At 52.6% G+C, this 27810-nt stretch overlaps 1 protein-coding gene across 1 annotated transcript; it reads right to left on the bottom strand.

The window, feature by feature from the left end:
• Nucleotides 1-27791, bottom strand: ARHGAP35 (Rho GTPase activating protein 35). The gene is made up of 6 exons (XM_085215422.1): nucleotides 27641-27791; nucleotides 10172-13991; nucleotides 6019-6163; nucleotides 3093-3170; nucleotides 2866-2997; nucleotides 1-127 (listed from the first exon to the last, which is right to left on the bottom strand). The coding sequence occupies exons 2-6, from the start codon at nucleotides 13832-13834 to the stop codon at nucleotides 18-20; spliced, it is 4128 nt and encodes a 1375-aa protein (XP_085071548.1). The 5' UTR covers nucleotides 13835-13991; nucleotides 27641-27791; the 3' UTR covers nucleotides 1-17.
• Nucleotides 27792-27810: the final 19 nt, after the last annotated feature.

Here is a 27810-nt window from a genome sequence, read left to right as displayed (position 1 = left end):
AGGGGGAACCCCAAAACCTACTTGTTCAAGTGCCCGATGACGTATTTGAAGACCTCATAGTTCTCCTTGGGGAACTTGCGCAGCACCTCCTTCAGCGCGTGGAGCTTCTGCTCCCGGTCGTTGATTTCTGTCCGGAGATGAGAGGGGAGATTTGAGGGATGTGAGGAGTCGCAGTGGGACCCCCTGCCCCCGGTCTGTGGGGTTTGGGATGCTCAGGTTCCCCCCAACCCAATCATTGTAGGATCCCATGCTTCCGTGATCCTAAAAGTCCCCCCCAGCCCAATCATTGTAGGATCTCATGGTTCTGTGATCTTAAAGGTCTCTTCCAACCCAATCATTGTAGGATCCCATGCTTCCGTGATCCTAAAGGTCCCCTCCAACCCAACCACATGGTTCTGTGATCCTAAAGGTCCCCCCAACCCAACCACTGCAGGATCCCATGCTTCTGTGATCCTAAAGGTCCCCCCAACCCAATCACTGCAGGATCTCATGGTTCTGTGAACCTAAAGGTCCCCCCAACCCAATCATTGTAGGATCCCATGGTTCTGTGATCCTAAAGGTCCCCCCAACCCAACCACTGCAGGATCCCATGCTTCCGTGATCCTAAAGGTCCCCCCAACCCAATCATTGTAGGATCCCATGCTTCCGTGATCCTAAAGGTCCCCCCAACCCACCCATCACAGGATCCCATGGTTCTGTGATCCTAAAGGTCCCCCCAACCCAACCATTGTAGGATCCCATGGTTCTATGACCCTTAAGGTCCCCTCCAACCCAACCACTGCAGGATCCCATGGTTCTGTGATCCTAAAGATCCCTTCCAACCCAATCATTGTAGGATCCCATGCTTCCGTGACCCTAAAGGTCCCCTCCAACCCAACCACTGCAGGATCCCTTGGTTCTGTGATCATAAAGGTCCCCCCAACCCAATCATTGTAGGATCCCATGCTTCCATGATCCTAAAGGTCCCCTCCAACCCAACCACTGCAGGATCCCATGGTTCTGTGATCCTAAAGATCCCTTCCAACCCAATCATTGTAGGATCCCATGCTTCCGTGATCCTAAAGGTCCCCCCAACCCAACCACTGCAGGATCCCATGGTTCTGTGATCATAAAGGTCCCCTCCAACCCAATCATTGTAGGATCCCATGCTTCCATGATCCTAAAGGTCCCTTCCAACCCAATCATTGTAGGATCCCATGCTTCCGTGATCCTAAAGGTCCCCCCAACCCAATCATTGTAGGATCTCATGGTTCTGTGATCCTAAAGGTCCCCCAACCCCAACCACTGCAGGATCCCATGCTTCTGTGATCCTAAAGGTCCCCCCAACCCAATCATTGTAGGATCCCATGCTTCCGTGATCCTAAAGGTCCCCCCAACCCACCCATCACAGGATCCCATGGTTCTGTGATCCTAAAGGTCCCCCCAACCCAATCATTGTAGGATCCCATGCTTCCATGATCCTAAAGGTCCCCTCCAACCCAACCACTGCAGGATCCCATGGTTCTGTGATCCTAAAGATCCCTTCCAACCCAATCATTGTAGGATCCCATGCTTCCGTGACCCTAAAGGTCCCCTCCAACCCAACCACTGCAGGATCCCTTGGTTCTGTGATCATAAAGGTCCCCCAACCCAATCATTGTAGGATCCCATGCTTCCATGATCATAAAGGTCCCCTCCAACCCAACCACTGCAGGATCCCATGGTTCTGTGATCCTAAAGATCCCTTCCAACCCAATCATTGTAGGATCCCATGCTTCCGTGATCCTAAAGGTCCCCCCAACCCAATCATTGTAGGATCCCATGCTTCCATGATCATAAAGGTCCCCTCCAACCCAACCACTGCAGGATCCCATGGTTCTGTGATCATAAAGGTCCCCTCCAACCCAATCATTGTAGGATCCCATGCTTCCATGATCCTAAAGGTCCCTTCCAACCCAATCATTGTAGGATCCCATGCTTCCGTGATCCTAAAGGTCCCCCCAACCCAATCATTGTAGGATCTCATGGTTCTGTGATCCTAAAGGTCCCCCCCAACCCAACCACTGTAGGATCCCATGGTTCAGTGATCCTAAAGGTTCCCTCCAACCCAATCACTGGAGGATCCCATGGTTCCGTGATCATAAAGGTCCCCCCAACCCAATCATTGTAGGATCCCATGGTTCTGTGATCCTAAAGGGCGCTTCCAACCCAAACACTGCAGGATCCCATGGTTCTGTGATCCTAAAGGTCCCCCCAACCCAATCATTGTAGGATCCCATGCTTCCATGATCCTAAAGGTCCCCTCCAACCCAACCACTGCAGGATCCCATGGTTCTGTGATCCTAAAGATCCCTTCCAACCCAATCATTGTAGGATCCCATGCTTCCGTGATCCTAAAGGTCCCCTCCAACCCAACCACTGCAGGATCCCATGGTTCTGTGATCATAAAGGTCCCCTCCAACCCAATCATTGTAGGATCCCATGCTTCCATGATCCTAAAGGTCCCTTCCAACCCAATCATTGTAGGATCCCATGCTTCCGTGATCCTAAAGGTCCCCCCAACCCACCCATCACAGGATCCCATGGTTCCGTGATCCTAAAGGTCCCCCCAACCCAATCATTGTAGGATCCCATGCTTCCGTGATCCTAAAGGTCCCCACCAACCCAACCACATGGTTCTGTGATCCTAAAGGTCCCCCAACCCACCCATCACAGGATCCCATGGCCCCGTGCCCTTGAAGATCCCCTCCAAACCCAACCATCCTACAATTCTACGACAACGGAGATGTGACGCCACGACCCACCGCAACGTGGGGGTACGGAACCCCTCCCCACCCAGAGCAGGGATTTGGGGTCCTGGCCCCCTCCCCTACCACCCCTACTCACTGTGGGCTTCCACCAGCTCCACCTGCATGCTGTAGGGCACCAAGGGCTCAGGCAGCTCGGAGAAGAAGCTCTTCATGGCCCCGGCCACCGTGTTGACGGTGAAATCCTTCTCGGCCAGGTCCAGGCTGTGGTCTGTGGGGAGAGGGGCCCACGGTTACAGCACGGCTCCCCAGGGGTGGGAAATGGGGTGGGAGGGGAGGGGTAGCCCCTGTTTTGGGGTGCTTTACCCTGGTCAAACTGCCGCTGCAGGCTCTCCATCTCAGACTTGTTGCCGCTCACGCGGTAGATGCCCTCGGTGCTGAGCCCTGGAGCAAAAAGAGGGGAAAATTTGGGGCAAAAAGAGCTGTATTGAAAGGAAAAAGAGGAGAACTCGGGGCAAAAGAGGTTGAGTTTGGGGGAAAAGGAGGAGAAGTTGGGGCAAAAGTTGGTGAATTTGGGGGAAAAGAGGAGAAGTTGGGGCAAAGGATGTTGAGTTTGGGGGAAAAGAAGAGAAGTTGGGGCAAAAGGTGTTGAATTTGGGGAAAAAGAGAAGTTGGGGCACAAGATGTTGAGTTTGGGGGAAAAGGAGGAGAAGTTGGGGCAAAAGATGTTGAGTTTGGGGGAAAAGGAGGAGAAGTTGGGGCAAAAGGTGTTGAGTTTGGGGGAAAAGAGGAGAAGTTGGGGCAAAGGATGTTGAGTTTGGGGGAAAAGAGGAGAAGTTGGGGAAAAGGATGTTGAGTTTGGGGGAAAAGAGGAGAAGTTGGGGCAAAGGATGTTGAGTTTGGGGGAAAAGAGGAGAAGTTGGGGCAAAAGGTGTTGAGTTTGGGGGAAAAGAGGAGAAGTTGGGGCAAAAGATGTTGAATTTGGGGGAAAAGAGGAGAAGTTGGGGCAAAAGAGGTTGAATTTGGGGGAAAAGAGGAGAAGTTGGGGCAAAAGGTGTTGAGTTTGGGGGAAAAGAGGAGAAGTTGGGGCAAAAGGTGTTGAATTTGGGGAAAAGAGAGAAGTTGGGGCAAAGGATGTTGAGTTTGGGGGAAAAGAGGAGAAGTTGGGGCAAAGGATGTTGAGTTTGGGGGAAAAGAGGAGAAGTTGGGGCAAAGGATGTTGAGTTTGGGGGAAAAGAGGAGAAGTTGGGGCAAAGGATGTTGAGTTTGGGGGAAAAGAGGAGAAGTTGGGGCAAAGGATGTTGAGTTTGGGGGAAAAGAGGAGAAGTTGGGGCAAAGGATGTTGAGTTTGGGGGAAAAGAGGAGAAGTTGGGGCAAAAGGTGTTGAGTTTGGGGGAAAAGGAGGAGAAGTTGGGGCAAAGGATGTTGAGTTTGGGGGAAAAGAGGAGAAGTTGGGGCAAAGGATGTTGAGTTTGGGGGAAAGAGGAGAAGTTGGGGCAAAGGATGTTGAGTTTGGGGGAAAAGAGGAGAAGTTGGGGCAAAAGATGTTGAGTTTGGGGAAAAGAGGAGAAGTTGGGGCAAAAGGTGTTGAGTTTGGGTGAAAAAAGGAGAAGTTGGGGAAAAAGAAGTTGAATTTGGGGGAAAAGAGGAGAAGTTGGGGCAAAGGATGTTGAGTTTGGGGGAAAAGAGGAGAAGTTGGGGCAAAGGATGTTGAGTTTGGGGGAAAAGAGGAGAAGTTGGGGCAAAGGATGTTGAGTTTGGGGGAAAAGAGGAGAAGTTGGGGCAAAAGGTGTTGAGTTTGGGGGAAAAGAGGAGAAGTTGGGGCAAAGGATGTTGAGTTTGGGGAAAAGAGGAGAAGTTGGGGCAAAAGGTGTTGAATTTGGGGGAAAAGAGGAGAAGTTGGGGCAAAGGATGTTGAATTTGGGGAAAAGGAGGAGAAGTTGGGGCAAAGGATGTTGAGTTTGGGGAAAAGAGGAGAAGTTGGGGCAAAAGGTGTTGAGTTTGGGGGAAAAGAGGAGAAGTTGGGGCAAAGGATGTTGAGTTTGGGGGAAAAAGAGGAAAGGATGTTGAGATTGGGGGAAAAGAGGAAAAGTTGGGGCAAAAGGTGTTGAGTTTGGGGGAAAAAGAGGAGAAGTTGGGGCAAAGGATGTTGAGTTTGGGGGAAAAGAGGAGAAGTTGGGGCAAAGGATGTTGAGTTTGGGGGGAAAAAGGAGAAGTTGGGGCAAAGGATGTTGAGTTTGGGGGAAAAGAGGAGAAGTTGGGGCAAAGGATGTTGAGTTTGGGGGAAAAGAGGAGAAGTTGGGGCAAAGGATGTTGAGTTTGGGGGAAAAGAGGAGAAGTTGGGGCAAAAGGAGTTGAGTTTGGGGGAAAAGGAGGAGAAGTTGGGGCAAAGGATGTTGAGTTTGGGGGAAAAGAGGAGAAGTTGGGGCAAAAGGTGTTGAGTTTGGGGGAAAAGAGGAGAAGTTGGGGCAAAAGGTGTTGAGTTTGGGGGAAAAGAGGAGAAGTTGGGGCAAAGGATGTTGAGTTTGGGGGAAAAGAGGAGAAGTTGGGGCAAAAGGTGTTGAGTTTGGGGGAAAAGAGGAGAAGTTGGGGCAAAAGGTGTTGAATTTGGGGGAAAAGGAGGAGAAGTTGGGGCAAAAGATGTTGAGTTTGGGGGAAAAGAGGAGAAGTTGGGGCAAAAGGTGTTGAGTTTGGGGGAAAAGAGGAGAAGTTGGGGCAAAATAAGTTGAGTATGGGGAAAGATGAGAAGTTGGGGCAAAAGGTGTTGAGTTTGGGGGAAAAAGAGGAGAAGTTGGGGCAAAAGGTGTTGAGTTTGGGGGAAAAGAGGAGAAGTTGGGGCAAAGGATGTTGAGTTTGGGGGAAAAGAGGAGAAGTTGGGGCAAAGGATGTTGAGTTTGGGGGAAAAGAGGAGAAGTTGGGGCAAAAGGTGTTGAATTTGGGGGAAAAGAGGAGAAGTTGGGGCAAAGGATGTTGAATTTGGGGGAAAAGGAGGAGAAGTCGGGGCAAAAGATGTTGAGTTTGGGGGAAAAGGAGCCAACAGAATGCAAAGAATAAGAAAATGGTAAATTTAGGCAAAAGAAAAGGGAAATAGCGAAGGGGATGTGCAGGAAAAAAGGTAAGAACAAAACAAGTGAGCAATGCCAGGAAATGGAACGCGGCCGTGGCGCAGAAGGCGGCAGAGTTTGAAGTTCCGCACGTGGAGCTGGGAACGTGGGGGTCTTTGCCCCCCAGCATCGCTCCCCCAACCCAAAACGCCCCCCAAAAAAGTTGGGGCCGCGGGGCCAACGCTCACCCGTGGCCTCGATGTATTCGATGCAGCGCTCGATGAAGATGGGGATGGGCTTCTCGGCGGTGACGACGCTGCTGAGGGGCACCCCGAAGTAGCTGCTCTCCCACATGGGTTTGGTGAGCGACGGCCGAGGTTTGGGCTTTGGTTTCTGGGGAGGTGGGGGGAGACAGAGAGCGGCGTTACGGGAGCCCCGAAATCGCCGCTTTTCAGCCCAAAACGTGCAGGGAGAGCTGGGGGGAGGAGGGGGATCCTGTGGGAGAAGCGGGAGCGGCGTTCCGTGCGGGAGAGCAAGGGCGATCGTCTCAAGCGTTAATTACGGGTTGCTGTTAATTAGCCAGGCAAACGGTCGCGTCGTGACGATGAGCTGTCGCGACAGGGTGGCGAGGAATCGCGACGTGACGATGGATTGCGAAGGGGGAATTAAGCAGCATGCGAGGGATGACGATGACGCGAAGGTTAATTAGCGGCAGAATCACAGCATTGGTACCATAACGAACGGCTACGTGATAACGAGTTATCGTGATGATAAATGATGGCGGGATTGGGAATTATTGCAGTCAACTATTACGACGTGGCGGTGAATTGTGGTCATTAATCACGATACAATAAAAAAAAAAAAAGGTTGCGATCATTAATCACGATATGAAAAAAAAAAAAGGTTGTGATCATTAATCACGATATAAAAAAAAAGTTGTGATCATTAATCACGATAAAAAAAAAGGTTGTGGTCATTAATCACGATATAAAAAAGGTTGTGATCATTAATCACGATAAAAAAAAAGGTTGTGATCATTAATCACGATACAAAAAAAAAGATTCTGATCATTAATGACGATACGAAAAAAAAAAGTTGTGATCATTAATGACGATAAAAAAAAAGGTTGTGATCATTAATGACGATACAAAAAAAAAAAGGTTGTGGTCATTAATCACGATATGAAAAAAAAAGGTGATCATTAATGACGATACAAAAAAAAGGTTGTGATCATTAATCACGATATAAAAAAAGTTGTGATCATTAATCACGATAAAAAAAAAGATTGTGATCATTAATCACGATACAAAAAAAAAGTTGCGATCATTAATCACAATAAAAAAAAATGGTGATCATTAATCACGATACAAAAAAAAGGTTGTGGTCATTAATCACGATACAAAAAAAAAAGGTTGTGATCATTAATCACGATAAAAAAAAGGTTGTGATCATTAATAACGATACAAAAAAAGGTTGTGATCATTAATCACGATACAAAAAAAAAAAGGTTGTGATCATTAATCACGATACGAAAAAAAAAAGTTGTGATCATTAATCACGATATAAAAAAAAAGTTGTGATCATTAATGACGATAAAAAAAAAGTTGTGATCATTAATCACGATACAAAAAAAAAGATGATCATTAATCACGATATGAAAAAAAAAAGGTTGTGATCATTAATGACGATACAAAAAAAAGGTTGTGATCATTAATGATGATACAAAAAAAGTTGTGATCATTAATGACGATATGAAAAAAAAAGATGTGATCATTAATGGCGATAAAAAAAAAGGTTGTGATCATTAATCACGATAGAAAAAAAAAGATGTGATCATTAATCACGATATGAAAAAAAAAAGTGTTCATTAATCACGATACAAAAAAAGGTTGTGATCATTAATCACGATACAAAAAAAAGGTTGTGATCATTAATCACGATATGAAAAAAAAAGTTGTGATCATTAATCACGATAGAAAAAAAAAAGGTGATCATTAATCACGATACAAAAAAATATTAACTGGAACATTTTGTTTTTCCCACCCCTTTATGTGATTATCACTCAAAATACCACATTTCCTACATTTACCCTTTTTCCCCCCGAAACCCGCAGGGATTTCTCCAGGTTTTTGGGGAAAACCGGCCAAAATCCAACGGGAGACGTTTGTGGGTTTTGGTTCCCCACAGGAGCTCAATTTTTTGAGTGGAAATCTCACGATTTTGGAGCTACGTTTGCTCGCAGCCGGTGGAAAAGAAACGGCGCTGTTCTGTTGTTTCTTTTTTCTCCTAAAATCACATTTCTGGCCTCAGCTCCTGGTTGGAAAAATGCTCTTTGGAGATTGCTGAGAGGTGGGGAAACAAATGACCAAAAATGGGATAAACGTGGGAAAAAAAGCAGGGGGGAAATTGGCGTGAGTGCCCCAAAATGCCATCGTTGTGACCCAAAAACAAACTGCAAAGGGAGCTGAGATGGCGATGGGATCCCAGTGGGACGGAATGTGGGATCCCAGCAGGAATGGTGATGGGATCCATGTGGGAATGAATGTGGGATCCCAGCAGGAATGGTGATGGGATCCATTTGGGAATGAATGTGGGATCCCAGTGGGAATGGTGATGGGATCCATTTGGGAATGAATGTGGGATCCCAGTGGGAACAGTGATGGGATCCATTGGAGAATGAATGTGGGATCCATGTGGGAACAGTGATGGGATCCCAGTGGGAATGAATGTGGGATCCCACTGGGAACGGTGATGGGATCCATTTGGGAATGAATGTGGAATCCCAGTGGGAACAGTGATGGGATCCCAGTGGGAATGAATGTGGGATCCCAGTGGGAACGGTGATGGGATCCAATAGGGAATGAATGTGGGATCCTGGCGGGAATGGTGATGGGATCCATTAGGGAATGAATGTGGGATCCCAGTAAGAATGGTGATGGGATCCATTTGGGAATGAATGTGGGATCCCAGCAGGAATGGTGATGGGATCCATTAGGGAATGAATGTGGGATCCCAGTAGGAATGGTGATGGGATCCAACAGGGAATGAATGTGGGATCCATTTGGGAATGAATGTGGGATCCCAGTGGGAATGGTGATGGGATCCATTTGGGAATGAATGTGGGATCCCAGTGGGAACGAATGTGGAATCCCAGTGGGAATGACGATGGGATCCCAGTGGGAACGGATGTGGGATCCAACTGGGAATGAATGTGGGATCCCACTGGGAACGGATGTGGGGTCCCACTGGGAACAGTGATGGGATCCATTTGGGAATGAATGTGGGATCCCAGTGGGAATGGTGATGGGATCCATTAGGGAATGAATGTGGGATCCCAGTAGGAACGGTGATGGGATCCATTTGGGAATGAATGTGGGATCCCAGTGGGAATGGTGATGGGATCCATGTGGGAATGAATGTGGGATCCCAGCAGGAATGGTGATGGGATCCATTAGGGAATGAATGTGGGATCCCAGTGGGAATGGTGATGGGATCCATTAGGGAATGAATGTGGGATCCTACTGGGAATGAATGTGGGATCCCAGCAGGAATGGTGATGGGATCCCAGTGGGAATGAATGTGGGATCCCAGTGGGAATGGTGATGGGATCCCAGTGGGAATGGATGTGGGATCCCAGTGGGAACGGTGATGGGATCCATTTGGGAATGAATGTGGGATCCCGTTGGGAATGGTGATGGGATCCATTAGGGAATGAATGTGGGATCCCAGTGGGAACAGTGATGGGATCCAACAGGGAATGAATGTGGGATCCTAGTGGGAATGAATGTGGGATCCCCCTGGGAACGGTGATGGGATCCCACTGGGAACAGTGATGGGATCCATTTGGGAATGAATGTGGGATCCCAGTGGGAACGGTGATGGGATCCCAGTGGGAATGAATGTGGGATCCCAGCGGGAACGGTGATGGGATCCCAGTGGGAACGAATGTGGGATCCCAGCAGGAATGGTGATGGGATCCATTTGGGAATGAATGTGGGATCCCAGTGGGAACGGTGATGGGATCCCACTGGGAGTGAATGTGGGATCCAATACGGAATGAATGTGGGATCCCAGTGGGAATGACTGTGGGATCCCATTAGGAACAGTGATGGGATCCCTCAGCTCCCCCCACGACTCCCCACTAGAACCCCAAAGCTCAGTGAATTTACACCGTTTTGGCACATCCACCCTTCAGCTAATTGTGGCTCAGGGCTAATTAGGAAAGACTTTCCTAACTCTCTGCAACCATCGAGTCGCCAGAATCCAACACACGCGGCGGGAACGTGGGAGATGGATTTGGGAACAGAGGAGACGGGGCTGCTCGTGGCACCGCCAGAATCCCCCCCAGATCCCCATAAATCAGCAAACAGCCGGAAACGGCCCCAAAAAGCACCGCCTCACCTTGGTGGTCCGCCGGAGGCTGCGCAGGATGTTCCTCCTCCGCGGATCCTCCCCGTCGGCCGTCTCGTAGGGGATGACAGCGTTGTCTCCCTTGTAGCCCTGCGAGCTCTGATCCTCCTCCTTTTTCCTGATGGGTCCCAGCTCGTCGTCGCTGCCCACCCCGAAGCTGCTGCGGTAGGTGGCGAAGCGGCCGAGCCGGGCGCAGCGCGTCCGATAGAGCGCGGGTTTGGCGAGGAGCGACAGCTTGCGGCCGCCGCGCTCCAGGGAGCTGCTGTCAGCCTCGCTGTCGGAGCCGTTGTTGGCGCCGCCGTTGGGCTGACTCTTGTTGATGTTGCGGATGGTGATGATCTTCCCCTGGGTGCTGTCGTGGGGCACCGAGTAGATGTTCTCCTCTTCGCTCTTGGGCTTCAGCACGGCGTCCAGCGGCTCGGCGTAATCCGAAGGGTCGAAGGCGTCGGCGGGCGGCCAGCTGCCGCACGACACCGATTTCCTCTGGCCCTGCTCCAGGTAGGAGAGATCCCCTTTGCCCAGCTCGAAGGGCACCGGCGGCTTCGGCTTCACCGGCGGAGGCACTTTGCTGTTCAGCTTGCTCTCGAAGGCGCTGACCACCGAGATGAAGGCCAGCCCGTCGTTCCCCTCCAGCTCGACCGAGAGCTTCGAGTGCTCCTTGGGCAACGCCGCGTCGTCCCGGCAGAAGCCGTAGGGCGACGGTTCCGCGTCCTCCTCCGAGTCGGGCGGGTGGGAGTTGCACTGCGGCGAGGCGGCGCGCGGCGATCCCGCTGCCTCCTCCGCCCCGCACGCCTCGGCCGCGTGGTCGTACATGTGCATGGCCTCCACCAGCGTCTTCTTCTCCAGCGCTTCCTTGAAGAAGGCGTGGAAGCTGTCCAGTTTGGGCTGCGTCTGCCCGCACGCCACGGCGGCGAACTTGCCGTCGATCTCCTGAGCGATCTCCTCGCCCTCGGCCACCTGCTCGCGGCTGACGTCGCTCTCCAGGACGTCCGCGGAGCCGTCGATGAAGGCCACCAGCTGGACGGGGACGACGTCCTGCACCTCGCAGAGGAAGGCGCGCAGCATGGCCAGCGAGGCGCGTCGCTTGGCCGCGTAGAAGACGACGTAGCCGTGCACCAGGCGGCTCTTGCGCACGCCGAAGGCCGCGTGGTAGGAGAGCAGCAGGAGCTCCACGCGCCGCCGCTGCTGCCCCAGGCACAGCTCCAGCAGCACGGAGCTGCCGCACGGCGCCGGGCGGCACAGCGGGGACTGCAGGATGGGCGCCAGCAGCTCGTCGGCGCCCGCCGCGTCGCCGCACATGAAGCACATGGCCACGCGCAGCTCCACGTCCGCCAGTTCCTTGAGGCCCGAGGGCGCCGAGATGAGGCTGAGGTTCCTCTTGGAGTCCAGCAGCCCCTTCAGCACCTGGCTGATCTGCTTCTCGTTGACGCTGCGCCCGTAGGCGATGCCGGCAGCGGCGGGGTCGAGGAAGACGCACTGCAGCTTGCCGGCGATCTGCTGGCCCTGCTGCACCAGGCTGTGCAGCGTCTCGCCCCCTGCGTCGCCGCGCTTGTTGACCAGCATCAGGGTGAGCGGGAGGTGGGCCGGGTGGTTCTCCCTCCGTCCCGCCGCGCTCTTCTCGATGCTCTCCACCACGTAGGAGAGCGATTCCTTGGAGTTGTAGAGGCAGAGGCAGCCGTGGGGCTGGAAGGTGGGCGTCTGGAAGGCGTTGACGGGCAGCCGCACGTTGCCCTCGATGGGCCGCAGCGACAGCTCATACATTTTGCCCTCGATGACGTACTTGTCGTCGTTGGTGCACAGCGCCCGGATCTCGTTGGCCAACTCGCGGGCCAGGCCGTCCTTGCCCAGGATCACCAGGTTGATGCGGTCGACGTTGGGGTCCGAGAGGAAGTTCTTCTGGTTGCGCTCGGCCGGGCGGGCGGTGCGGGAGCCCAGGAGCTGCTCGACGCGCGAGTCGACGCAGAGCGGGCAGCTGGGGCACGTCTCCTTGGTCGGGTGGTAGACGAAGTGGATGTGCTTCAGGATGAGAGCGTCGCGCTCCGCCTGCAGCTTCTGCAGGGCCTTGAAGCGCTGCTCCTCGCCCAGCACCTCCTGGATCACCCCCATCTTCTCCTTGCTGGGCTTGGCGTCCAGCTCCAGCTCGTAGAAGAGCTCCGAGTATTCCAGGAGCAGCTCCTGGAACTCCTCCTTGGCCCTCTCGATGATGCGCTTCTGGTGCTTGCCGTAGATGTCCATGTAGACCGGCTCCTCCAGCCACATGTAGAAGTCCTCGTTCATGATGAAGCTGCGTGCCTCCTCCCAGGGCTTGCCGGGCGTCACGAAGGGCGACGCCTCCAGGTTCTCCTGGAAAGCCCTCCGCATCTCGGCGCGCTTCCGCTCGTTCCTCAGCCGCTCCAGGTGGGCCTCGTAGAGCTGCTCGGCCGCCGGCGTCTCCATCACGTCGAAGGGGATGCGCTCGGTGTCGGCGCTGTCGATGTGGCTCGTGGCATCCCACGGGGTCTCCTCCAGGATCACGAACCACTTGGAGAAATCCCCCTTCCCCTCCAACAGCCGCCGGGCCTTGGCGCAGCTCAGGTGGTCGATCTCATCCAGGTTGGGGACGAGGGCGTCCAACGCCTGCGGGAGCAGCGCGAGGTACGCCCGCCTCCTGCGCTCGATGTGCTCCTGCTTCAGGCGCTGGACGTGCTGCAGGAAGAGCTTCTTGGCCTTGGGAGTGCCCTCCAGGTACACGTAGTCCTGGTACTCCGGCGCCGGCTGCATCTTGCGGCTGACGGCGGCCCACGTCTCGTTGTGGCTCTTGACGACGCGGCTCACCAACCACTCGTATTTGTCCTTGGCGGCCGCGATCTGCTGGCTCTGCTGCTTCAGCGCCTCGAAGTAGGGGATGATTTTGGTCTTCCCTCGGCTCTTGTCCACCAGCTGCACCAACGTGCTGAAGGCCAGATCCACGTTGACGTTGGAGCGAGCCGACGTCTCCACCACCTGCAGGTTCTTCTTGCTGAGGGCGAAGGCGTGCGCGTCGCGGATGTAGCGCTCCACGCCTTCGTCGCACTTGGTCAGCACCACCACGATGGGCTTCTTGGTCTTGGCCAACTGGTTGTAGAGGTTGGAGACGAATTTCAGCTGCTCGTCGAAATTGCGGTTCATCCCCCTGCTGACGTCGATGCAGAGCAGGAAGCCGTCCACCAACAGCTTCCCGTCCGGCATCTGTTTCTGCTCAAAGTCCTGCTCCAAGCCCAGCTGGTCGGTGCAGAAGTACATCAGCTTCTCGGCCGAGGCCAGCTTGGTGGCCGCGGCGCGTTTGATGTAGGGCTGCAGCGCGGTGCTGCGGTGCGGCTGGAAGGTTTGGTCGTCGATGAACTCCGTCTGCTCCACCACGTGGGCCCGGCATTCCGCGCACTCCTCCAGCGACCGCACCACCTCCCCCCAGTAGAGGAAGTGGTCGTTGTTGACCACCCGCCCCCCGAAGTCGCTGGTGCTGAGGACAGACGTGTGGTCCAGGTGGAACTCGTCGGCGCTCGGCCGCACGAAGCGGTTGCAGAGACACGACTTCCCCACGCCGCACTGCCCCTTCTCCTTCTCCGTCCCGGATAAACCCACCACGCTAATGTTGTAGGTGGGGATGCGGGCATCTTGCTTCCTCGCCATCATCATCGTCGTCCGCACATCCTGTCCCAAGCCCTGCCCAGAGGATCGGTGGCAGCGGGGATGGGCGGTTGGCGGAGGGGCTCACGACAACGCCGGCGTCCCCATGGCCGTGGGGCAGCTCAGGGCCGGCGAGGGGCTGAGGTCGGGCGGCCGAGAGGGGCCCCTGTGGGAGAGAAAGGAGAGTCACAACTGCAGGACAGGAGGGGTGATGTCACAACTGTGCTGAAAATGGGCACAGTTCTGCAGTAACATCTGAATACGGGGCTGCGGGAGGGAATTGGGCTGAATATGGAGATGATTCTGCAATAATTCTGCCATAAATGCACTGAAAATGGGCACAATTCTGCAGTAATATCTGAATATGGGGCTGCGGGAGGGAATTGGGCTGAAAATGGAAATGATTCTGCAATAATTCTGCCATAAATGCACTGAAAATGGGCACAATTCTGCAGTAATATCTGAATACGGGGCTGCGGGAGGGAATTGGGCTGAAAATGGGCACAATTCTGCCATAATTTTGCAATCAATGCACTGAAAATGGGCACAATTCTGCAGTAACATCTGAATACGGGGCTACGGGAGGGAATTGGGCTGAAAATGGAGATGATTGTGCAATAATTCTGCCATAAATGCACTGAAAATGAGCACCATTCTGCAGTAATATTTGAGTATGGGGCTGCGGGATGGGAACTGGGCTGAAAATGGGCACAATTCTGCCACAACTGTGCTGAAAATGGGCACAATTCTGCAGTAATTTCGGAATAAGGGGCTACAGGGTGAGAATTGGGCTGAAAATGGGCACAATTTTGCCATAGTTCTGCCATCAATGCACTGAAAATGGGCACAATTCTGCAGTAATATTTGGAGTATGGGGATGCAGGGTGGGAACTAGGCTGAAAATGGGCACAATTCTGCCATAATTCTGCCATCAGTGCACTGAAAATGGGCACCATTCTGCAGTAATATTTGAGTATGGGGCTGCGGGATGGGAACTGGGCTGAAAATGGGCACAATTCTGCCACAACTGTGCTGAAAATGGGCACAATTCTGCAGTAATTTCTGAATAAGGGGCTACAGGGTGAGAATTGGGCTGAAAATGGGCACAATTTTGCCATAGTTCTGCCATAAATGCACTGAAAATGGGCACAATTCTGCAGTAATATTTGGAGTATGGGGATGCAGGGTGGGAACTAGGCTGAAAATGGGCACAATTCTGCCATAATTCTGCCATCAGTGCACTGAAAATGGGCACCATTCTGCAGTAACATCTGAATATGGGGCTGCAGGAGGGAATTGGGCTGAAAATGGAGATGATTCTGCCCTAATTCTGCCATAAATGCACTGAAAATGGGCACCATTCTGCAGTAATATTTGGAGTATGGGGCTGCAGGATGGGAACTGGGCTGAAAATGGGAACAATTCTGCCATAATTTTGCCATCAATGCACTGAAAATGGGCACAATTCTGCAGTAATATCTGAATATGGGGCTGCGGGAGGAAACTGGGCTGAAAATGGGAACAATTCTGCCATAATTCTGCCATAAATGCACTGAAAATGGGCACAATTCTGCAGTAACATCTGAATACGGGGCTGCGGGAGGAAACTGGGCTGAAAATGGGAACAATTCTGCCATAATTCTGCCATAAATGCACTGAAAATGGGCACAATTCTGCAGTACTATTTGAGTATGGGCTGCGGGATGGGAACTGGGCTGAAAATTGGCATCATTCTACCATAATTCTGCCATAAATGCACTGAAAATGGGCACAATTCTGCAGTAATTTCTGAATAAGGGGCTACAGGGTGGGAACTGGGCTGAAAATTGGAATAATTCTGCCATAATTCTGCCATAAATGCACTGAAAATAGGCACAATTCTGCAGTAATTTCTGAATAAGGGGCTACAGGGTGGGAACTGGGCTGAAAATTGGCATCATTCTACCATAATTCTGCCATAAATGCACTGAAAATGGGCACAATTCTGCAGTAATTTCTGAATAAGGGGCTACAGGGTGGGAACTGGGCTGAAAATTGGAATAATTCTGCCATAATTCTGCCATAAATGCACTGAAAATAGGCACAATTCTGCAGTAATTTCTGAATAAGGGGCTACAGGGTGGGAACTGGGCTGAAAATTGGAATCATTCTGCCATAATTCTGCCATAAATGCACTGAAAATAGGCACAATTCTGCAGTAATATCTGAATAAGGGGCTACAGGGTGGGAACTGGGCAGAAAATGGGCACGATTCTGCCACAACTGTGCTGAATATTGTCGTAATTCTGCAATAATATCTGAATGTGGGGCTGTGGGATGCGAATGGGGCTGAAAATGGACATCGTTCCACCCCATAACTTCGCACATCAGCGAAGCAACGCCAAATGACTCATTTTCCTTCGCTTTTCACCCAAAATCAACGGTGGGAAGCGGACAGACTCAATTCTGCCCCCTCAGTGGCACAGGGCGCTGCGGGATGGGAACGGCGCTGTACCGAAAAGCGAGAGATCTGCCCCAAAACACAAAGGATTTGCCCCAAAACGTGAGAGATCCGCCCCGGAACACAGCGCTGCGATGCAAATGATGCCCCTTAATCAGCTTTTGGCAATTACTCATCGCTTAATTTCCAAAGGAACGCAGCTCCTACCTCAGCGCCAGCGTTTTTCCCAAATCCTAACTATTTCACCCCAATTTGTAGGGCCAAAATCCAACTTCTAGAGCCACTTTCCTCCCAAAAGCCCCAATTTTTAGGATCATTTTCCCCCAAGCCCCAATTTTTAGGGCCATTTTCCCTCCTCAAAAAAACAACTTTTAGGATATTTTGCCCCCAAATCCCAACTTTTAGGGCCACTTCCCCCTCAAACCCCAAGTTTTAGGGCAATTTTCCCCTCACACTCCAACTTTAGGGCCGTTTTCCTTCCCCAAACCCAACTTTTAGGGTCATTTTCCTCCCCGTATGTAACTTTTAGGACCATCTTCCCATCCATACCTCAGCTTCTAAGCCCATTTTTCCCCTCAAACCCCAACTTGTACGGCCATTTTCCACCACAAAAACAAACAAACAAACAAAAAGAAACACCAACCCACAACTTTTAGGGCATTTTGCCTCCGAACACCCGAATTTTAAGGCCATTTTTCACCCCATACAAAGTTTTAGGATCACCTTCCCGTTCCATACCTCAGCTTTTAGGGCCATCTTCCCCTCCTCAAAACCTCAACCTTCTACGGCCATTTTCCACCCCCACCCCCCCGCAAAAGAAAAAAAAAAAAACAACTTTCAGGACATTCTGTCCCCAAAACCACAGCTTTTAGGGCCGTTTTCCTTCTGGCCTTCAATCATCCTCCACCCAAAGTGCAGAAAGTCCCCAAAAATTGGGGTTTTCCCCCTGCCCCAAATGGGGTCCGCTTGCAGACGCACGGGGTGCAGCAGGTGGGCAGCTCCCAGGTGGACGTTCCTGTGTTTTATTTTTGGGGGGGAGGGGGGAGAAAAAAAAACAACCCACCCCCAAACCAACCCTTTTTCTCATCTGAGGAATTGGTGGAACGGTGCCAGGCGCAGATTTTCCCATCCTTTCCGTCCCGTTTGGGGTTTGTTTGCACAAAACCAGCAATAATCCCAAAAACACGCCCCAAACGGGTGACCGCCCCCGAAACCTCATCAAGAACTGGGAGAAATAAAATATAAAATAAAATATAAAATTATAAAATATAAAATAAAACAAACAAATCTCATGGGTTGAAAAGCAGACCGTTCTTCCGGAGCTCCAAACTGGGGTGAAAACAACCCAAAAAGGGAATTTTATCAATACGGATCACCCTGATGGATGTCGGGATGGGGTTTTTTCCAAGCCGTCGCAGCACTGGGATGGGGGAGGAGGCGACCAACCCCGGACCCCCCCACCTCCCCCAAAATCCACCCCAACCCCAACCCCGGGCACCCCTGGACTCACAGCTCGGCGTCTCGTCCCGGCGCAGCGCCGGCGCTTTCGCTTTCAGCCTCAAAGCCCTGAGTCAGGAGTTACTCATTGACCGCCGGGAAGGAGGAGCGCAGGCAGATCCCAGCCCTCCAGGTGCCCGACTGGGAAACACCATTTTTACCCCAAAATACACTTCTTTCTCCCCCCCCCCCCCCCCCCACTCCACACCCACTTTTATCCTAAAGCGCGTTTTTTTTGTTGCTTTTCACCCCAAAATGGGACCTGCGACCTGTTTCTCATCCAACGATGCTGTTTCTCGCCCTGTTTTAGCCCCAAACCGCCTTCTCCTGCCCCATCCCCACCCCAAAATGGGGTTTTCTACCCCATTTTCACCCCCCAAATAGCATCCCCCATCCCAGAACCGCCCTAAAATGAAGATTCCTACTCTGCCATCGCCCCAAAAATAGGATTTTCCACACCATTTGCTCCCCAGACGGCCCCTCCTGCCTCCACGCCAATTAAAAAATTGGGGTTTCCACCACAAAAATGGGGGCTTTCGCTTCATTTTCGCCCCGAACTGGAATTCTTCACATCGCTTTCGCTCAAAAATGGGATTTCTTGACCCGCTTTCATTCCAAAACGCGACTTCCCCACCCGATTTTCACCTCAAAAAATGGGGGTTTTCTGCCTGATTTCCACCAAAAATGGAGGTTTTCTGCCCATTTTCACCCCAAATCTGGATTCTTCGCATAATTTTCATCCAAAACGAGATTTTCTCATCGATTTTCACACCAAAACGGCGCCTCGTGCCACGTTTCCACCACAAAAAGAGGGGTTTTGGTCTCTTGCCACCCAAAACGGGGTCTTTCACCTCATTTTCACCCCAAAATGCAATTTTCTGCCCCACTCTTATCCAAAAAATGGGATTTTTTACCCCATTTTCAGCTAAAAAAAAAAAAAAAAAAAAAGGATTTCTGGCCCCATTTTTCCCCCATCCGCTCACGTCACAACAGACCTCCAATTAACAACAATTAACACCACAAGCAATTAAGCAGCATCTCCACTCTCAGCCTCACAACACAAAATCCTCCAAGGATGGGAAATTCCCCCATTGTTCAGTTGCTTTTTTTTTTTTTAGTTCTTCTCCCAACTTTTCCTCAGTTTCCCTTTTTCTAACATTTTTCTTGCCCCATTTTCCTCTTTCCTGACACTTCCCTTCCCGACTCCAAGTTTTTCCCATCGTTTCTCCGACTTCGTTTTCACATCCCATCTCCTCTCCCACCTCTTCGTCTCCTCCAACCTTCCCAACCCCTGATTTTCTCCTTTTCTTTCCCATCTTTTCCCTTTTCCCCACATTTCCATTCTCCAATTTCTCCAATTTCCCCAACGGACGAAGCCCCTCTCCGGATTTCCTTCTTTCCCATTTCTTTCCCAAACTTTTCCTTCCCATTTTATTTTATTTTTTTCCCCCTTTCCCAACGTTTTCCCATTATTTCTCCTCACCAACTTTGCATTTTTGTCCAACTTCTTCCCCGACTTTGTGTCCAACCTCTTCATCTTCTTCAAGGGATCGTCCTTCTGATTTTCTTTCCCAATTATTCCCAACGATTTCCTACCGTTTCCCATCTCCAACCTCTCTGTCCTCTCCAACCCTCTCCAACAGATTATTTTTCCCCTTTTCCCAACATTTCCCTTCTCCGCTCAACGGGTGAAGCAGCTCCCAAGATTTCCTTCTTTCCCATTTCATTCCCAACTTTTTCCTCCCCAACATCTCCCTCTCCAACTTCACCCACTCCAACTCCCCCAGCAGCTCCTCCTCCCCATCTCCTGTCCCAACATTTCCCTTTCCCCAAAGATTTCCCAAATTCCCCTTTCCCAAACTCTTCTCCCATTCCCCCAGCGGATGAAGCCCTTCTCAGGATTTCCCCCTTTCCCGTTTCTTTCCCGACCTTTTCCTTCCCAACTTCGCCCCTTTCCCAAAGCTTCTCCCAACTCTGTCCTCCAACTTCACGTCCAACCTCTTCTCCATCTCCATCAAAAGGCGACCATTCCCACTTTGTTCCCAAACTTCTTCCACCTTCCCATTACTTCCCACCTCCAACTTCTCCTGAAGGCGAATCTCCCAGGATTATTACAGAGCTGTTTTAAGTCTAATTAAGCTGGAGATCTAATGAGAGCGCAGGGGGAGAATGCGTGATCCCATAGAAGGCAGCAGGAATTGTCTCTGTGTCACCTGCCGGGTTCAGGAATGACCCCATAGGACACAAAAGGGCCTCAATTTCACCTGTGGGGTTCCCGTATGATCCCACAGGACACAAAAGGGCCTCAATTTCACCTGTTGGGTTCAGGAATGACCCCATAGGACACAAAATGGCCTCATTTTCACCTGCTGGGTTCAGGAATGACCCCATAGGACAACGGTCTTCATATTGGGTTCAGGAATGACCCCATAGGACACAAAAGGGCCTCAATTTCACCTGCTGGGTTCAAATGACCCCATAGGACACAAAGGGCCTCAATTTCACCTGCAGGGTTCAGGAATGACCCCATAGGACACAAAAGGGCCTTTTCACCTGCTGGTTCAGGAATGACCCCATAGGACACAAAAGGGCCTCAATTTCACCTGCAGGGTTCAGGAATGACCCCATAGGACACAAAAGGGCCTCATTTTCACCTGCCGGGTTCAGGAATGACCCCATAGGACACAAAAGGGCCTCAATTTCACCTGTTGGGTTCAGGAATGACCCCATAGGACACAAAAGGGCCTCAATTTCACCTGCCGGGTTCAGGAATGACCCCATAGGACACAAAAGGGCCTCAATTTCACCTGCCGGGTTCAGGAATGACCCCATAGGACACAAAAGGGCCTCAATTTTACCTGCAGGGTTCAGGAATGACCCCATAGGACACAAAAGGGCCTCAATTTCACCTGTTGGGTTCAGGAATGACCCCATAGGACACAAAGGGCCTCAATTTCACCTGCTGGGTTCAGGAATGACCCCATAGGACACAAAAGGGCCTCAATTTCACCTGCTGGGTTCAGGAATGACCCCATAGGACACAAAAGGGCCTCAATTTCTCCTGTGGGGCTCAGGAATGACCCCATAGGACAACGGTCTTCATATTGGGTTCAGGAATGACCCCATAAGACACAAAAGGGCCTCAATTTCACCTGCCGGGTTCAGGAATGATCCCATAAGACACAAAAGGGCCTCATTTTCACCTGCCGGGTTCAGGAATGACCCCATAGGACACAAAAGGGCCTCAATTTCACCTGCCGGGTTCAGGAATGACCCCATAGGACACAAACGGGCCTCAATTTCACCTATTGGGTTCAGGAATGACCCCATAGGACACAAAAGGGCCTCAATTTCACCTGCCGGGTTCCCATATGACCCCATAGGACACAAAAGGGCCTCAATTTCATCAGCTGGGTTCAGGAATGACCCCATAGGACACAAAAGGGCCTCATTTTCACCTGCCGGGTTCAGGAATGACCCCATAGGACACAAAAGGGCCTCAATTTCACACCTGCCGGGTTCAGGAATGACCCCATAGGACACAAAAGGGCCTCAATTTCACCTGCCGGGTTCAGGAATGACCCCATAGGACACAAACGGGCCTCAATTTCATATGCTGGGTTCAGGAATGACCCCATAGGACACAAAAGGGCCTCAATTTCACCTGCCGGGTTCAGGAATGACCCCATAGGACAACGGTCTTCATATTGGGTTCAGGAATGACCCCATAGGACACAAAAGGGCCTCAATTTCATCAGCTGGGTTCAGGAATGACCCCATAGGACACAAAAGGGCCTCATTTTCACCTGCCGGGTTCAGGAATGACCCCATAGGACACAAAAGGGCCTCAATTTCACCTGCCGGGTTCAGGAATGACCCCATAGGACACAAAAGGGCCTCAATTTCACCTGCCGGGTTCAGGAATGACCCCATAGGACACAAAAGGGCCTCAATTTCATCAGCTGGGTTCAGGAATGACCCCATAGGACACAAAAGGGCCTCAATTTCACCTGTTGGGTTCCCGTATGATCCCACAGGACACAAAAGGGCCTCAATTTCACCTGCTGGGTTCAGGAATGACCCCATAGGACACAAAAGGGCCTCAATTTCACCTGTTGGGTTCCCGTATGATCCCACAGGACACAAAAGGGCCTCAATTTCACCTGTTGGGGTTCAGGAATGACCCCATAGGACACAAAAGGGCCTCATTTTCACCTGTGGGGTTCAGGAATGACCCCATAGGACACACTCATCTTCATGTTGGGTTCCCATATGACCCCATAGGACAACTGCCTTCATGTATTGGGATCAAGAATGACCCCATAGGACACAAAGGTAAATGGGGTCACCTGTTGGGTTCCCATATGACCCCATAGGACACAAAGGTAATTGGGGTCACCTGCTGGGTTCCCATATGACCCCATAGAACACAAAGGTAATTGGGGTCACCTGTTGGGTTCCCATATGACCCCATAGGACACAAAGGCAATTAGGGTCACCTGTTGGGTTCCCATATGACCCCATAGGACACAAAGGTAATTGGGGTCACCTGCTGGGTTCCCACATGATCCCATACAACACAAAGGTAAATGGGGTCACCTGTTGGGTTCCCATATGATCCCATAGGACACAAAGGCAATTGGGGTCACCTGTTGGGTTCCCATATGACCCCATAGGACACAAAGGTTATTGGCATCACCTGTTGGGTTCCCTTATGACCCCATAGGACACAAAAGGAACTGCCTTCATGCATTGGGATCAGGAATGACCCCATAGGACACAAAGGCAATTAGGGTCACCTATTGGGTTCCCTTATGACCCCATAGGACACAAGGAGGTAAATGGTCACCTATTGGGTTCCCATATGATCCCATAGGACACAAAGGTAAATGGGGTCACCTATTGGGTTCCCTTATGACCCCATAGGACACAAAGGTAAATGGGGTCACCTGTTGGGTTCCCATATGACCCCATAGGACACAAAGGTAATTGGGGTCATGCATTGGGTTCCCATATGACCCTATAGGACACAAAGGTAAATGGGGTCACCTGTTGGGTTCCCATATGATCCCATAGGACACAAAAGGAACTGCCTTCATGCATTGGGATCAGGAATGACCCCATAGGACACAAAGGCAATTGGGGTCACCTGTTGGGTTCCCATATGACCCCATAGGACACAAAGGTAAATGGGGTCACCTGTTGGGTTCCCATATGATCCCATAGGACACAAAAGGAACTGCCTTCATGCATTGGGATCAGGAATGACCCCATAGGACACAAAGGCAATTAGGGTCACCTATTGGGTTCCCATATGACCCCATAGGACCGTTTCTCACAGCCCTCTCCGCTCTCCCGATGCCCCACGGGGCTGAATCGCGACCCTTCACCCCTCACCCCACAATTCCCAAACGACAGAAAGGCCGAAACGGCCCCCAAAAAATCGGGAGGAAACCCCAGAGGTGATTTCTCTGTTCAAAGATTGGGAAATGGATGGGAACGGGTTGATGTGGGGCAAAGTCCATCGCTGTGGGGCGGCGCGATGGAATCGGCCCCAATCCGCTCCTTCCTCTGTCGGAGGGCAGCGGCGGCTGGGGGAGGCACGGGGGCTAAAAAAAAAAACCCCAAAAGAAGGTTTTTTGGCACCGAAGTGCTGCGATCCCTTCAGCGGCCTCAAATTCCCCGTCGTTATGGGGGGGAACCCCGGAATGAAGCCTGCTGTAGGATTTGGAGGGTCTCCACCACAGGATTTAGGGGTGGGGATCCAATCATAGGGTCCCGTATGATTTAGGAGGATCCCCACCATAGAATTTAGGGGGGGGTCCCCATCATAGGGCCCCATAGGATTTAGGGGGACCCCCACCACAGGATTTCGGGGGAGGGGGGTCCAATCATAGACCCCCAGAGGATCTAGAGGGACCCCCACCATAGGATTTAGGGGGGGTCCCCACCATAAAGCCCCATAGGATTTAGGGGGACCCCCACCACAGGACTTCGGGGAGGCCTGCCAGAAAGCCCCATAGGATTTAGGGAGACCTCCACCATAGGATTTAGGGGGGGGGTCCAATCATAGACCCCCGTAGGATTTAGGAGGATCCCCACCATAGAATTTAGGGGGGGGGTCCCCATCATAGGGCCCCATAGGATTTAGGGGGACCCCCCCCACAGGATTTAGGGGAGGCCTGCCAGAAAGCCCCATAGGATTTAGGAGGACCCCCACCACAGGATTTTGGGGGGGGGTCCCCACCATAAAGCCCCATAGGATTTAGGGGGACCCCCACCATAGGATTTAGGGGGGGGTCCAATCATAGACCCCCGTAGAATTTAGGAGGACCCCCACCACAGGATTTCGGGGGGGTCCCCACCATAAAGCCCCATAGGATTTAGGGGGACCCCCACCAAAGGATTTAGGGGGGGGTCCAATCATAGACCCCCATAGGATTTAGGAGGACCCCCACCACAGGATTTCGGGGGGGGTCCCCACCATAAAGCCCCATAGGATTTAGGGGGACCCCCACCATAGGATTTAGGGGGGGCCAATCATATACCCCCATAGGATTTAGGAGGACCCCCACCACAGGATTTCGGGGGGGGGTCCCCACCATAAAGCCCCATAGGATTTAGGAGGACCTCCACCATAGGATTTAGGGGGGGGTCCAATCATAGACCCCCAGAGGATTTAGAGGGACCCCCACCACAGGATTTAGGGGGGGGTCCCCACCATAAAGTCCCATAGGATTTAGGGAGACCCCCACCAAAGGATTTAGGGGGGGGTCCAATCATAGACCCCCGTAGGATTTAGGAGGACCCCCACCACAGGATTTAGGGGGGGTCCCCACCATAAAGTCCCATAGGATTTAGGGGGACCTCCACCACAGGATTTAGGGGTGGGTCCAATCATAGACCCCCAGAGGATTTAGGAGGACCCCCACCACAGGATTTAGGGGAGGGTCCCCAACATAAAGCCCCATAGGATTTAGGGGGACCCCCCCCCACAGGATTTAGGGGAGGCCTGCCAGAAAGCCCCATAGGATTTAGGGGGACCTCCACCATAGGATTTAGGGGGGGTCCAATCATAGACCCCCATAGGATTTAGGAGGACCCCCACCACAGGATTTCGGGGGGGTCCCCACCATAAAGCCCCATAGGATTTAGGGGACCTCCACCACAGGATTTAGGGGGGGGTCCCCACCATAAAGCCCCATAGGATTTAGGGGGACCCCCACCATAGGATTTTGGGGGGGCCAATCATAGACCCCCAGAGGATTTAGAGGGACCCCCACCATAGGATTTAGGGGGGGTCCCCACCATAAAGTCCCATAGGATTTAGGGGGACCTCTACCATAGGATTTAGGGGGGGGTCCAATCATAGACCCCCATAGGATTTAGGAGGACCCCCACCACAGGATTTCGGGGGGGGTCCCCAACATAAAGCCCCATAGGATTTAGGGGGACCCCCCCCACAGGATTTAGGTGGAGGCCTGCCAGAAAGCCCCATAGGATTTAGGGGGACCTCCACCATAGGATTTAGGGGGGGGTCCAATCATAGACCCCCATAGGATTTAGGAGGACCCCCACCACAGAGCCCCATAGGATTTAGGGGGACCTCCACCATAGGATTTAGGGGGGGGTCCAATCATAGACCCCCAGAGGATTTAGAGGGACCCCCACCACAGGATTTACGGGGGGGGTCCAATCATAGACCCCTATAGGATTTAGGGGGACCCCTGCCATAGAGCCCCATAGAATTTAGAGGGACCCCCACCATAGGATTTGGGGGAGGGGGGTCCAATCATAGACCCCAATAGAATTTAGAGGGACCCCCACCATAGGATTTGGGGGGGGGGTCCAATCATAGACCCCCCGTAGGATTTAGGGGGACCCCCACCATAGGATTTGGGGGGGGGGAGGGGGGAGAGTCTCACACTAAGAGTTCCAAAGAATGTAGGGTGACCCCCAGCACAGGATTTTGGGGGACCCCCACCACAACGCCCCATAGGATTTGGGGGGGGACCCCATAACAACACTCCATAGGATTTGGGGTCCCCCATCGTAGAGCTCCAAAAGAATTGGGGGAACCCCAAAACGTTGCACCATAGAATCTGGGGGGGGGACTCCAAAACGAGGGTCTCCTTTCATACGGGAGGAGGGGGTCCCGGTGGCCCCCTCCCCTATTATTGGGAACTCCCTCAGGGAGGTGGGGGGGTGGTCCCATTGCCCCCTCCCCAACTAAGAAGGGATCCCCAGTGCCACCCCCGTATGAAGGAGGGGTCCTTGTGCCCCCCCACCCCCCATTCCCCTATTAACAGACGTTTCCCCCTCCCCTACACATGGGGGTCCCGTGGCCCCCTCCCCTATTAACAGAAGGAACCCACAGCCCCCTCCACTATATCAGCAGCCCCCTCCCCTATCTTCCCCCCCCCTCCTGTTAAAGCTGCACCCCCCCAAATATGTGGAGCCCCCTCCTCTATTTATGGTCCCAAAGCCCCCCACCAAAATGTGAAGCCCCCTCCTCTACTTATGGTGATCCCAAAGCCCCCTCCTCTATTTATGGTCCCAAAGCCCCCCCCCAAATGTGAAGCCCCCTCCTCTACTTATGGTGATCCCAAAGCCCCCTCCTCTATTTATGATCCCAAAGCCCCCCACCAAAATGTGAAGCCCCCTCCTCTACTTACGGTGATCCCAAAGCCCCCTCCTCTATTTATGATCCCAAAGCCCCCCCCCCCAAATGTGAAGCCCCCTCCTCTACTTATGGTGATCCCAAAGCCCCCTCCTCTATTTATGATCCCAAAGCCCCCCCCAATATGTGGAGCCCCCTCCTCTACTTATGGTGATCCCAAAGCCCCCTCCTCTATTTATGATCCCAAAGCCCCCCCCCCCCCAATATGTGGAGCCCCCTCCTCTATTTATGGTGATCCCAAAGCCCCCTTCTCTATTTATGGTCCCAAAGCCCCCCCCCCCTATATGTGGAGCCCCTTCCTCTACTTACGGTGATCCCAAAGCCCCCTCCTCTATTTATGATCCCAAAGCCCCCCCCCAAATGTGAAGCCCCCTCCTCTACTTACGGTGATCCCAAAGCCCCCTCCTCTATTTATGATCCCAAAGCCCCCCCCCAAATGTGAAGCCCCCTCCTCTACTTATGGTGATCCCAAAGCCCCCTCCTCTATTTATGATCCCAAAGCCCCCCCCGATACGTGGAGCCCCTTCCTCTATTTATGGTGATCCCAACTCCCCCTCATATGTGGAGCCCCTTCCTCTATTTATGGTGATCCCAACCCCCCCCCCATATGTGGAGCCCCTTCCTCTATTTATGGTGATCCCAACCCCCCCCCCATATGTGGAGCCCCTTCCTCTATTTATGATCCCAAAGCCCCCCCCATATGTGGAGCCCCTTCCTCTATTTATGGTGATCCCGAAGCCCCCCCCCACCCCCCACCCCCCCAATATGCGGTGCCCCCTTTCCTACACATGGGGGTCCCGTGGCCCCCTCCCCTATTAACAGAAGGAACCCAGAGCCCCCTCCCCCCATTACCAGCACTGGGATCCCTGACCCCCCCCCACCTCCCCCCTCGTTACCAGCAATGGGACTCTTGTGCCCCCCCCCTCCGCCCCCAATTACCAGCACTGGGATCGCGGTGCCCCCCCCCCGCCATTACCGGCCATTGGATTCCTGCGCCCCCCGCCCATTACCAGCACTGGGATCCCGGTGCCCCCCCGCCCCCCCGTCCCGCTGTGCTCTGGGGGTGGGGCCGCCCCATTGTTCCCCTCCCGGTGGGGGTGTGGGCCGTGCTTTGGGGTGGGGGGGGGGGGGGAAGAGGGGGGGTTGGATTTGGGGAGGGGGCTGGGAGGAGGGGAGGGGGTTTCTTTCCTTTCCTTACCGGAGCGGCGCGGGGGGGCCGGGCCGGGGGGGGCGGGCGGAGGCGCCATCTCCGCTCTGAGGGGCGGCCCCGGGGCCGCCGGGCCGGGTTGGGCCTGGGCCTGTAATGGCGGCGGCGGCGGCGCCTTCCTCCTCCTCCTCCTCCTCCTCCTCCTCCTCTCCCCCCTCCTC

This window comes from Meleagris gallopavo, unplaced genomic scaffold (assembly GCF_905368555.1).
Source record: "Meleagris gallopavo unplaced genomic scaffold, MGAL_WU_HG_1.1 scaffold_33, whole genome shotgun sequence".
Classification (NCBI taxonomy): Eukaryota; Metazoa; Chordata; class Aves; order Galliformes; family Phasianidae; genus Meleagris; species Meleagris gallopavo.
The sequence above is the reverse complement of the archived record's forward strand: the minus strand, read 5'-3'. Positions and strand labels throughout refer to the sequence as shown.

What these genes read in the sequence shown, in the direction of transcription:
- ARHGAP35 (XM_085215422.1), bottom strand. Translation starts at nt 13,834, where the DNA reads ATGATGATGGCGAGGAAGCAAGATGCCCGCATCCCCACCTACAACATT. An exon ending in GCCTCCGGCGGACCACCAAG is followed by an intron (nt 6,164 to 10,171) that starts GTGAGGCGGTGC and finishes CCACCTCCCCAG; the next exon opens with AAACCAAAGCCCAAACCTCG. An exon ending in CGAATACATCGAGGCCACGG is followed by an intron (nt 3,171 to 6,018) that starts GTGAGCGTTGGC and finishes TTTTTGCTCCAG; the next exon opens with GGCTCAGCACCGAGGGCATC.